Source organism: Orbicella faveolata, unplaced genomic scaffold (assembly GCF_042242905.1).
Source record: "Orbicella faveolata isolate gen_17 unplaced genomic scaffold, um_ofav_v1 contig_48, whole genome shotgun sequence".
Taxonomy (NCBI): Eukaryota; Metazoa; Cnidaria; class Anthozoa; order Scleractinia; family Merulinidae; genus Orbicella; species Orbicella faveolata.
The window spans coordinates 13221867-13235016 of record NW_028301578.1 but is presented as its reverse complement, the minus strand read 5'-3'; the positions used below and the strand labels follow the sequence as shown (position 1 = coordinate 13235016).

At 39.0% G+C, this 13150-nt stretch overlaps 1 protein-coding gene across 4 annotated transcripts in view; it reads right to left on the bottom strand.

The window, feature by feature from the left end:
• The window catches only part of LOC110039661 (uncharacterized), a 40654-nt gene extending 27901 nt beyond the window's left edge, over positions 1 to 12753 (bottom strand). For 2 of the 4 annotated variants that reach the window (XM_089280875.1, XM_089280876.1), the window contains exons 1-16: positions 12408 to 12752; positions 10176 to 10290; positions 9130 to 9303; positions 8728 to 8834; positions 8070 to 8207; positions 7600 to 7781; positions 6604 to 6646; positions 5268 to 5337; positions 4819 to 4915; positions 3875 to 3934; positions 3521 to 3792; positions 2816 to 2869; positions 2182 to 2227; positions 1635 to 1847; positions 544 to 705; positions 221 to 249 (exon numbers count right to left, since the gene is read on the bottom strand). In XM_089280875.1, coding sequence (XP_089137001.1) covers positions 221 to 249; positions 544 to 705; positions 1635 to 1847; positions 2182 to 2227; positions 2816 to 2869; positions 3521 to 3792; positions 3875 to 3934; positions 4819 to 4915; positions 5268 to 5337; positions 6604 to 6646; positions 7600 to 7781; positions 8070 to 8207; positions 8728 to 8834; positions 9130 to 9303; positions 10176 to 10290; positions 12408 to 12628 — 1983 coding nt within the window. In that variant the 5' untranslated portion in view covers positions 12629 to 12752. Of the gene's footprint in view, positions 1 to 220; positions 250 to 543; positions 706 to 1634; positions 1848 to 2181; positions 2228 to 2815; positions 2870 to 3520; positions 3793 to 3874; positions 3935 to 4818; positions 4916 to 5267; positions 5338 to 5894; positions 5914 to 6603; positions 6647 to 7599; positions 7782 to 8069; positions 8208 to 8727; positions 8835 to 9129; positions 9304 to 10175; positions 10291 to 12407 lie in introns of those variants that run through there. The other 2 variants (XM_089280874.1, XM_089280877.1) reach the window with 2 other exon arrangements.
• Positions 12754 to 13150: the final 397 nt, after the last annotated feature.

The following is a 13150-nucleotide window of genomic DNA, read 5'->3' as shown; positions in this document are numbered from 1 at the left end:
GCACATGAAATTTGTGACCCGTGACTACTTTGATGCCTCTAACTGCCAGACTAACTCGGCTTCTGATTGGCCAAGAAATAAGTAAGCCAACATAAAGGAGTTACAATGTAGGCCCAGAGACCTCCAAAGTTAATCCATTATTTTATTGAGTGACTATGATAAGAACAGTTTACTAATGTAGTTATTTAGAGAAAAAAAATATAGCAAAAATATGGCTTACTGCATCCGAGCTGTCCCAAGCTGATTCATCTGTGTAAAGAAAAGAATTATTAGCAGCCGAGCCAAGTGTGAAGTTAATTGAAAATGAAATGGTAAGATAGCAAATTGACTCAATGTGGTAAGAGTGCAAGAGATCTTGGCGAACGATTGCCCACATCCAACGTTTTAGGTTTGGTTTTGTCCTTGCTAAGCTTTATATCTGCTAATAAATTCATCTGCAACGTGCCCCCGCCAATCACCGCGCGGGATGACCTTCTTAACCAATCGCATGCGATAAGAATCACGTGACAAGTCCCGCGGTTCGAGCGTTTTAGAAAAATTTACCTTCACTTTGACTTCCGTCAGCAGGTTTAGCAGGTTCGTCCAGTTTACCAGCTTTCTGCTGTTGGCCTTTTTTGGCGGTGTCTTTATTTGAGGCGCCACTGAGGTCTGGATCGGACACGGAGCTTACTGTGCTGCCAAGATCTAAATCCAGCTTTGGAGGAGCTGAAAAGAAAATGTAAATTTTAAGAGCTCTGAGTACTGTTCTGAGGACCTTTGGAGCCAGATTCTCATGACACAGTGGTGCTGACTCTTGACACTTGTTTGAGTAACATAAAGGAACAAGAGGTCTTGCTACTTCCTTTGTCCATAGAAACCCCTTATCCAGAACAGGTCTCTCTGCATTTTGCCAAGCTTCCCAATACAGTTTGCTATTATCCAACTATACTCCCGGAGAGGTGAACGGGGAGGGGTGGGGGAAAGTGCAGTAGTCAACGTACTTCGCGCGTAGTTCCCGCCAAAACGGCCGCCATTGAAGGTCTCAACTGTCATTTTCAAGACGATAACTAAGATCGAAAGAAATAAGTTCAGCTCTGTTCGCCTGCAAATGCACTGGGAATTTAATAACTGTTAATCACCTGGGCCGGGTTGTTTAAAGCCCGATTTGACTTGACGATTTTTGTAAAATTGCCTATGTTTTCTGTTTATCTTGTTTGTCCTTCACTTTTGAGTTTGAATAATCTCAAACTACACAAAACATAAGCAGTGAGAATCATTTTCATACAACAAAAATTAATACCTCGGTTAACTCTTAATTCTGTTTTTTTTTTTTTTTTTACCATTAGCGTTAACCGACTTTCCAACAACCCGGCCCTGGCTCGTAATTTAGTTTGTCTCTGCTATTTTTATACAGTTTTCTTGCAGAAAGTTTTCCTGCAAACACCTCGCATATATTCTCTTGAGACTCTTACAAAACTCGAGGCAACGAAAAACGGAAGTGGCATGGGATTAGCGCTTGACCACTACCAAAGTAGCCTGCAACGCAGGCCACTACGAAAGTGGGGGGAAAACTGTTAAGAGTAAATTGTCCTTCCCAAGAAGGAAACACAGTCAACCTGGCTCAGAGTGCACACGAGAGATACTTTGTATCGTACCAGTTTGTTTCTGGTCAGTTTTCTTGTCGTCCAGCTTTTGACCTTGAGGTTTCTGTGTGGATGTTAGCGGTTGAGGAGAAGGCGAAAACCCAGAACTAGGCCTGGTCAGCGGTTCGTCGTCCTCGTCATCAAGTGGAGGCTCACTGAAGGACAGGTCTTCGTCGTCATTTTCCTCTCCACCGCTTGATGTCAGACTAAGGTCCAGAGTGTTCTCTGTTGATCACAAAATATAACAAAATCAATCAGTCAATCAATCGCTCCTGGTTCGTTCTTTGGGTTATTGATCCATTCATTGATTCCAATCATTCGTTGGTTTTGTTCAGTTTTTTTTTTTGTTTGTTCGTTAGATTGTTCGTTCGTTAGTTCTGTCCTTTGATCGGTCCTTCCTTCATTCGTTCGTTCATTCTGTCGTTCCTTCGTTCGCTCTTTCACTCGCTCGTTTGTTCTCTCTTGCATTCGTTCGTGCCAGTTTTATAATTACATACGTTCATTAACAAAAACACTGGTTGGTTTTTGTCTTCTCTTAATTTAAGCTTAATGTTCATACCATTCTGTTTCGCTGGTGTCTTCAGGTCCGTTTGTGGTTTTGACAACTGAAAAAAGAACACATCAATATTCCCATCATCATCGTTATTATTATTCGGCGAGTCCAGAATGTGACGCATAATCTCAACAAGTAGAAGTAAACACTGTCCGATATCTAAATATTTCAAGTTTGCCATTCATAATCTCACCCAGACCTCTCCACTCTTAACCATCCTCCCTCCCTCCCCTCCCTAATCCCATGACAAAGTAGAAGGAAGCTAAACTTTTCCGGACAAGTTTTATTAACTCGGAGAGCTTCCATGAGCAGATTTTGCCACTGTGATGTATCCATTTATTTCTATTAATCTACATGTGCAGTATTTTTAATTCATTGATTCGTACCAATCTTGTTTTAATTTAGACCGCTTAACAGTCCGTATTTTATCAAAAGTTCATTCATGACGCATCTCTCGAAAATGATCTGGGAACGAGCGTGACTGCGAGTTTGCGAGACTCGCGCGTGAGCTTCGCGCTTCCCACTCATCCGCGCCTGGCACTTTGTTGCCCTGAGAGACACACAGACTGATTTGCAGTCTAGTTCTACATGGTATATTTGCGAGGGTGGCACCCTCGCATGATTTTTTAAGTACACTAACCTTAGTATTTCCACCACTTAACGCAGCAAGGACATCTGTGTCGGAGACTCCATCCTACAGAAAAAAAAATATATGCAGATAAAAATTCTAGTCAGTTCTCTAGAATTCGAGTGCTTTAATCTAACGACCTCTCTTTTTTAGTAATAAGAAATCGAGACCTCTGGGAGAAATGGGAAGGTGAGCCAGCATAGCTCTCAGTTAAAGTCCGTAAACAATACAACGGGGACCTGTACCAGGATTTTCTGGTTCCGGTTTTTGATTTCGTCCAAAGCGTCGCGCGTTCCGTCACCGCTCAACAAGAACGCACGGGCTCTTGGAATGAGATTGGACTCCTAACCGGCCGTGTATCACGCATGTTCAATGAAGGCCACTGCGCTCTTCCCTACCTCCCCCTGCTTAGTAATTTTTTGTTCCTCTGAATGTTGAATGCATGTTTTTCGTAGATTTTAGGGGGTAGTAGAAAGGCGGCTTTTTTATTGCGTCTCGCGTGACTTGGATTAAACAAATCTTGAAAATTTAAGGTTACAGCAAAAGTACGAGTGTGTAACTTTTCACAATAACATTCTACAGTGTCAGTCAGACGGGTAACAAGAAAATAGAAAACCATCAGCTAGGGTATCCTGTTTTGATATACAACCGAATTCTCCAGACTTATATCAAAAGAAATTTATAAGAATCCGTAAAGAGAGTTTAAACGTAACAAACCTCAGAGTCTTGATCCTCAGCAGTCACGCTCGGCAAAAACTGAGGTCTATTTTCCTCTTTCTGAACTGTCCTGGTTTGAGGAGCTTCCTTTACAGCCTGGCCCACTCCCCCTGGAATTGGTAGTTTTCTCTTGGTCGGTGTGCTCTGCTCAGAGGTGGTGGGGCTAGTGCCAGTCACTGATGGCTTCTTGGCAGGAGAGAGGGACTGGGTCTCACCTGTCAAGACAGGGATGCGTGACTGGGCACTGGTGTCACGGGATGTTGGTTTGGATTCTATCAAGAAAATAAGAACACTTTTATAAAAAAAGGAAAAAAAAAGTTATGAGAGATAATATTCATGAATCAACATTCCTACCTTGAACAGGGTTAGGCTCTGACTTGACAAGGGATGATTTGACTGGAATTCGACTAGCCGCTGGAGAGGAGAAAACAAAACCATCCATTTAAAAGCAATGATGTCAAAAAAGAGGCCAGTTGTTAAAGCTAAGCACAAGATAAAGTCTGCATACGAGCCAAGTGCCTGTGGCCCATCAGGCCGGCACCTATCTCCAGTTTCCGTACTACAAAGCGACTAGGAGTATTTATGCAGCCCCCCCCCCCCCCCCCCCGATAGGATGCTAGTCCATCACAGGGCTACCCCCAGCATTAAATTTGCTGGTACCCATTTGTACGCCTGGGTGGAGAGAGGCACTGTGAGAGTAAAGTGTCTTGCCCAAGAACACAACACAAGCACAAAGGGAAGCTAAAAGTAAACCAGTTGTCATAAAAAGCCAGCTGCTGGTTAAAATCCCCATGTACTTTGTGATTCATTTTGTAATCTCGGCAGGCTAAACTGCTGAGCTACTGGTCTGATTCTTACAAAAAGATGGTAAAATCAATCGCCCACTCATACAATAAAGCCGCCTACTTCTAAAGTTTGTGACAACCCTGACGGTTATTACAAAGTTGTGAATTGCTTGACATTTTTTACAACTTTATTAAAAGCATATCCAGTAAAAGTACTTCTCATTATTATTTTTGTCGAATAGGCCATTTATAAAACGGTTTAAAACCTCAGTCTTAATGAGATCAACAGCTTTCCTCTCAAAATCAGGGATGCAGTGGTTGTAAGAATATTGGAGCCAATCACCCGGGTAGGGGGAGGGGGTGGGGGTACATGGTGTTGAATGGACCACTTCAAACTTGTCCTTTCTTCAGACCATTAAAGAAATGATTTTCCACACACTGTTTGAGTGCAAAACCAAACACCAATATCCCCTACAGGACAAGTGTAAGGAGAGTTTGTATCTTGATACTTACATTTGGCACTATTAGTGGACACGTCTGAAGTTGACCTAGTGACTTGTTGAGGAGACTTGTTAAGTGCCGCCAATAAACTGGGCTTTGCTGAAGTCGGCTGACAACAAAAAACACAAAACAGTAATGTCAGTTGTCTAACCAGATGGTTGTAAGAAAGTGTCCTACTCAACAAAGAACTGTTTCTAATCAGTGACACAAAACGCAATTGAAAGTGATGTTGGCTATATGGTTAGGATGTGATTGCATAAAGAACGCGTGACAATGATTGCATTGCAACTAAGCAGTGTAGAGCATAGCCTAATGTGCTGCCACATGAGCACAGAGAAGCCACTGGCGATAGTCGCCGCTTGTGGCAGAGCAGATCATCTGTCATGGTTTCCCCACTGGTGCAGCAGTGCATGGGAGCCTACTATGTACAGCATAGGAAAAAAGACAAAAAGGGATTATACCTTTGCTTTTGATTGGAACATGTTGTCATCCTCATCACCAGAAGAATCCCATGAATCTCCTCCTGAATGGCTGAAAGAGAAAACTATCAGTTAGGTGTACACAGGGGTTGGGGGAAGGCTCACTACTTTCAAGAGGAGTCGCTACTTTTAGGATTTATTAGCGGCCACAATTTTTTTGTGTTACTTTTGAGAGGGTCGCCACTTTTAGGGGATCATTTCTTTTGGAAGTTTAAGGTAATATGAATTTCAACGGTTTTTTAAACAGTGAATTCATAGTTGAGTTTTTGGTGTGTGTTACTCAAGACTGTAAAAGTTAAAATTCGCATCAAGGTGTCTTCAAATTTAGTCTTAACATTTTTTTAATACAGTCTACAAACACAAATCTTGTGAATCTTGTCCTACAACTTAAGATGTACATGAATCAATTAAGGGATGAAAGTGCACTTGATAGCTTTGCAAGGCACAAACATTCGACAGAGTATCATGGCAGTGTGACTATGCCATTAAAATAATAAACACTACACAACAAATAAGCTTCACCTACATGTAAACATGCACAAAAATTATGTTGACACCACCTAGCAGTGTACAATGAATATTAACTGATCCAAATTCCATTCAACCTACTTGGAGCAGGTTTCTACTTCAGTTGAACCCTAATGTGGTTATCAGTCTCCTATATTCAAAGGTTTCCTCAAAAATTATGTTAACAAAACCTTATTAATTTTATGGTTTTCAACATCAAGATTAGTAATATTCAGCAAGAACCAAGCCATGAATTAGCATTCAATACATGCAGGTGGTTTTATAATGTTTTAAAATTTAAATTATGTTGCAGTTGTCACTTGTGTCAGCTTACAGTCAATTACACCTGCCTACATAATGCTCAACATCAAATAAATAATTAATTCAACCACAAAGTTGGTATAAATTAACATACATGCTGAAATTTTAATTAAAGCTCACTACTTAAAAGATGTTCTTGATTACCGCTAAAATTATTCATCTAATAACTGGTTCTCTTGATGAAAATTATGTTATTACGGTTAATATATCTCTTAGGATTTGTCGATTTTACACATATTTCAGCTGCCTGATTTAATTAAGAAAACTTATTGGGTATCGAGACTCCCACATTTAGTCTACAATCATATTTTTGTAATCTGCTGTTTGAATCCCAACATTGAATTTTACACGTTTTGACAAGTAAAACTTACAATTATATGTCATGAATGCAAAATGCTATTAATCATAATATGACTACATGTAATTAGCAAAGGTGGTGTTTTGTGACTCAATTTACACAGCAATGATCATCTTGATTACATGTACTTACTGACTGACAGAATCCTCTTCCTTTGCTGAAGCACTATTATAACCTACAGAACAGGAAAAATACTAATAGTTATCACATTTATATTATCATGATTACAATCCCTTGGCCGGAACGAAACAAGCTGCGTAAGATTACATGTAGCCAAGAACAATTATATATTATCACAAGTAACTGGAAACTTTATTGTCAATAATCATAAAAAACAAAATAATTCAAAACTGCTCTCCACAAAATGAAAATTAAATAATGCTAAAAGGAGGGCACAACAACAATTTTGTGAAATGTGATTTGACCAACGACAATGAAAATGTCTTTGCTTAAAGAGTATTTTTACAGGTTACATGTACATGTACATGTAAGTAGAAAATAAATTAATCACATTTTTGTGAGGAATAAACAGTAGTACTGTAGGAAGTTATTCGAAGAGGTGAAAATTTTGCGTCCGACCGACTGAAAGAACACGATTGCAACTGACTGATCGCATGCGCATGCTCTCTCATGTGACTATGGAGTGACTAAGACTGGGGACGAGATAGAATTATTTACCAGATATCTTTTATTAAACCAGCTAAAATGTTAAAAGTCACAGTCCCTTCATATATTTTTAACAAAATATCAACATGTGCATTGCTTGTAATTACTGCATATTGACCGTTAAGCCTACTGTAGTTCACATTTAGCAACACACTGTAAGTGCATAAACATAAAATTTTACATACATGCAAGAAGGACATGATACTCTAAGTTACATTTGCAGTGTGAACTTCCTGACACAATGACACAACAGCAACATAACAGCATGAACATTATAACGACATAAGGAAAAAACTTTTTACACCTTATGTCTTTATGTTTGATGTTTACATAACAGTTTTACTTTGTACATTTATTTCCTGAAATGAGCTATTTAATGATGTTTTAAATTTGTCATGATGTTGCCATGTTGCTAGTGTGAACCTGAGGCCTAACTGGTTTCTGTACAATGTTGTTACATACCTCCCTCATCTGCGACAGGTCCTCCAAATGAGAAGTCCACGTCATTAGTTGTTGTTCCAGTTCCTAGCAATCCAGTGAAATCCACTCTCTTATTGGGTGTAGACTGATTTGATTTTGTGTTCTTCACCTGATTTCTTGCTCTTTCTTGTTGTTCTTCATACTCTTCAATGATATTTGAAACACTGTTAAGAAATAAATAATATTGGAAAAAAAATTATGTTTGCTGCCTGTATTACATGTAAATTGCAAGTTTTTTTTCCCATTCGCACTGAGAGTCTTCAACATGTTCTAGTGTCAAGTTTAGGAGAAAATACATTCAAGTAAGAATAAGCCTCAGGGTTCAGGCCAAATCCAGACCCACATTCGAACCCAGACCGCTCAATCAAGAGTGGGGTTCACCAACCATAAGGCAACAACACCTCCACTTTGAAGTGGTATCCCTGTGTCAAAAAAAATCATGTCTGCCTAACCTGTGGTGTCCGTGAATGACAGCATGGTCTGAAGCCTTCCATCCCTGGGAGTCTTTTAGTTCAGTGTTTGCATTATGCTGAAGGAAAAGTCGAACTATACTAATGTGTCCCTCACTAGCGGCTGTCATCAACGCTGACCTTGAAAGCATAAGAAGCAGTCATTACTGACAAATATACTGTACAGTAGAATCATGATTTTCCAAACATCCAATTCAAAGTACTGGTTTGAAAAATCAGGGGTAAAATTACAGAGTTCAACTGGGGAGAATAAAACAGCTTTTGGTTTGAGCTATCAGGAGGTTTAAAAAATTGAGGGTCTGAGAAATTGGAATTCCACTGGTAGTGATACTGTAATTATAATTAATTTACAGAAGGTGTACAAAGTCATACATCAATACTTAAAAAGGATTTTCCCAGATTTGATAAGAATTATGCAAAAATCATGGAGTAAATTCTTGATTTTGCAGATCTTACAATTATATTTCAAGGACCTTTACTAGAACCTTGCAAATCAAAGATCTCTGTAGAATTTTTGCACTGAGTAGTAAGTTACAATTTTGAGCTTGATCCTGCAAAAACCTTTTTAAAAACTCTTGGAGATCTGATCATGTGAAGTCACGCCGTGGGACAATAAGAAAATGCACATAGCCCAACCCACCTTCCATGAGCATCAACTTCATCAATCTTTGCTCCTTCGTTGATCAGAAAATTGACAAAGTCTAAGTTTCCGAGTGATGATGACACATGGAGAGGAGTAAAACCTTCCTGTGAAAAAATACAGCCAAGGGTAACTTTTAAAATATTATAAAACTGAACACATTCAAACTACAATTAACCCAACCACAAATGGGTCACCAAAATCTGGTTACAAACCTTTGTTAACAGGACACGTACGTACTTTACAACACCAACAGCGACATACAAAAAAACTTGATTTTCAGCTCTTATACATGTAAGCAAACGCCTCTACTAAGCAGCTGCTTACAGATCACATACTGGTGTGTGCTTGCAGACAGTTTGGCAGTTTTAACATTTATTGTAATATTTAAAATCAAAGTACCTTGTCTTTGGCATCAACTTTAGCTTCTCTTTCTAACAAAAGCACAGCAGCATCAATGTCGCCATTAGCTGCAGCAAGATGAAGCGATGTGCTGTTATTGACATCCACAACATTTGCCTGAGCTCCATGATCCAGCAAAATTCTAATACACTCCAAGAACTGACATTCTACCACCTGTGCAAAAAACAGTAAACGATTTAAATATTACTTAATTAGCCATAATTATATTATTATTATTATTATTATTAGAATAGGGCACACAATCCTTGATATAGTTAATAATTTTTAATTTCTATGCATGACTAAGCATTCATGTATATCATCTCTTGGAAATTCCCTGATATATTGCATATGTAATTTCTACAATCTTGGCTACACTTTTTGGGTATAGTTTGTGAAAATTTAACCGGACAAAATAGTGAAACCACAGGCTGAGTTCACGATTACATGCTCACATTATTGATCATTTTTTAGGTGTCTGATTCAAGAAAAACAAATCCTCTTTTTGCTTTATGGTTGATTATTGCAACCAAGAGCTCTGCTTTTAGGCTTGCCTACATGTAAATCTATATTAATATTATGCATGATTAAGCATGATATGGAAGTCTGTGCCTTATAAATGATATAGTTAATATTTAAAAAGAGAAAACTGGGCCTTATACATGCAGTTAAACCAGGGATGTCAATAATATCTACTACAGCTGAGTATGTTTGATGGGCCCGATTTGTTACGGGTGTACTGGACTATACTGTACATGTAGCTGTTAACAAGTTTATTATGGGTGTGAAGATCATGGCTACAGTTAACACAAAACTTAATAACATCCCTGTAAATCATAGTAGGTCATGGCTATCAGCAAATTTTTAAGCCTTGGAAAAGCTGCCTTGAAAATAATAACTCATTCAAATAAGAAATAACAGCGGTTTGCATGATTCAGGTCTGATTGAATCAGATACAAAATGTAATTTCCAGAACATGAATGGTAGCTGCATTGGCTTTTTCACTAAACATTATTTTTGTATTACTCTATATGGTTAACACTTACCTTCATGAGTGGTGTTCGACCATAGTTGTCACAGAGATTAGTCTTAGCATTGTTTGCCAGGAGGAATTTTACAATGTCCTCCTTACCTTGAGCACAGGCAAGGTGAAGAGCCGTTCTAAAAAAAAAATCAAACTTCAAATGTGAACCATGTTTACAATATTGTACACTGGAAAAGGTTATCACAGGAGGAGGGAAGCCATACATGTACATGTATAACTACTTAAAGAGAGCAAGGTTTGCTTTGGACTTTGGAAATGTAACCTGTACAAGGGTGATGACAAAAAAAAAAAATACTATTTTGCAGCCCTTTTGGGAACTGTAAAATGCAAAAGTGACAATGAAAAAGATTCTTATTACAGTCAAATCAGATATTATTCGTTTAATGGGAACTCTGAAATGTTATGGGTGAATGTTCCAATATTGATTGATGGTTTGCTGGAAGCAATTCCCTACAAGCAGTTGGTTTCTCCTATGCCAAATGCAACTGCTCAAAGGGTATGGAAGCATAAACTTACAACTTGACGGGTAGGCAAAGCAGTCAGAAATTACAGTGTTTGTATGGGAATCCAATGGTAAATAACGTTTTCCAAAATTAAATTTTGCACAATTTGTGGATCAAAACGTTAAAATACTCAGTAGGAGATTGCATTCACCAAGTTTGAAAGATGTAGCTCAGCTAGAAGATGCTCAGTTATTTTTTTTAAATTTTCCATAAATTTGTCCGTAACTTTTTTTCTGTGAACAGCGTCTAGACGTCCATCTACCCAGCCAAATTTACAGACAAAAAAATGTATAGAAAATTAGAACAATTAAGGGCCTGTTCACATGGAGGTGGGGGACCTCATGCAGGCGAGGTCCCCAGCCTTGCTAGATAACCAATCTATCCATACTCTCTCTTTTTTTCTTGATCATGTTTGCATGTTACATGTAGGTGGGGTACCCCACCAAGGCGGGTTACCCGGTCAGCTGGTCCCAATTCTCAATGTGAAAGCTGCAGAGTGGGGTAGCCCACCTAACCGGGATAATCAGATCACTGCGCCAAAGCCTGCCAAAACACACGGCAGAACATCATGGCTACCAGCTGCTTCTAGCGTAGCGGGTTATTTTGACGATTTCACCTCCAAAACCGCCAAAATGCTGATGAAATTGACATTGCTGGCCACAATTTAAGCATTGATAGTCAACCAGATAGTCAGGCTAATCAGTGGAATCAAACTGAAGTTTTGCCTGCAACAACGACATTGAAGCACAAAGCAGCTTCATCGAAACAAACAAAGGAAACAAACATCAGTTCTTTGTTTATGTACGTACTTAGTGACAGCAAAATTGCGTTTAGGACCTCACCTTATGTCCCCAGAGTTGTATGTGAAGACAAGTATTTCTTTACCACAGGTAGGTGAGGTACTTCACCTCCCCGGGGTCCCCCACTACCATAATATGAACAGGCCCTAACTAAGCATCTTCTGGCCAAGCTACCTGGCGAGTACAATCTTCTAACTAGTATTTTAACGTTGCGATTCTCAAACGGTGTAAAATTCAATTTTGGAAAAAAGTTTTTTGCCATCGGATTCCAATACAAACACTCTAATTTCTAACGGCTTTGCCTACCCAGGTAATGCACATAACTGTGCAGTAAATCATTACTGATAACCAATCACATCAGAGAATTTCAATACAGAGTGTTTTCATTTCTGACAATTAGCATTTAACCAAACGTTTGATAGCATTTAGGCGTAAAAAAAATTGTTTATACAGAAAAACAATATCACAAAATTTAATCTTATTTGAACAGCACGCAGGCACAATATTTTACCACCATCTGCGAATTGGCGATCGCTGAATGTATAGATTAATCGCCTACATGGTTTTTATAAAATCAAATGAGAATAACCGATGACGACCGCCAAAAGTATTCCAATTATTTAGCTAATAAAACGAATTGAAGATTAAGTTCTAAGTCATTAAGTTTTGAATCATTCTCTGTATATAAAAATTTAAGCCTACTAAAGGAAATACAGATTTGCTTATTTTGTAGCCTGGTGCATTGAAAAATGAAGTAGTACTCAAACCAGGTAGATACAAGAAGCGTTTAGCGTAGAGGTACATACTATAAGCCTTAGGAGCTTAGTGTGGGTTGAGAATTCAAGGACGCTTCAAGAGTTACCAAAGAAACGCGTATGATCGCGATGGCAGTAAATTTCTGATCCCAGACAAAACTATCTTGCCCGTTACCTGTTTTCCCTGTCGAGCTGGTTGATGTCTCCCTTCTTGACTAGTTGCTTCAATTTTGATAGATCCCCGCTCAAAACGGCTTTATGAAGCTTCGGTAAGTCCTTGTCCTTGGAGATGGAGTAACCAGATGCGATGCTTGCGGCATCGTTAAGGTCTTCGGTGGACAGAGTGTTCTTTGCACTTGGGCTCTTCTTCTTGAAAAACTTTTTAAGGCCGGACATGGCGATTGGAGTTACGTTAATCCATCATGTAAAGTATCTTTTCACGTTTACAAGAGACACACTTTGAAGTTTACTCACGTCCAACTTCGGATCGGCAGTTGAATTGCACTTCAGCAACTTGAGCCGATAGTAAACTCGGTACCAGGTCACTCTTAATAAACGCAAAATACTCTTCCCATGATTCCGTTCGGCTTGAGACAACCAAGAAACCTAACAAACACCACACCAAGCCAAGCCAATAACTCGACATGACGAAATTTTGCCAACCTAAAAATATATTTTTTTGTATTTTTATTTCTAATTAGCATCATCCTTTGGTTGAAAAATCAAGCTAATAGCGACTTAACCCTTAGAAAGACCTTCTTCAACTACACACTTGTTTATAAGAATAAGTCGAGCTGTTGGGCGGCCAGTAATCGAAGTCCCGATGGGGGCTTTTCTATTGTTTTTACGTCTATTAATCGGCCAGCTCCCTTAAAGCGGCTACTGTCCATTTCCCTGAGGGTGGCCGTTTTATAGGGT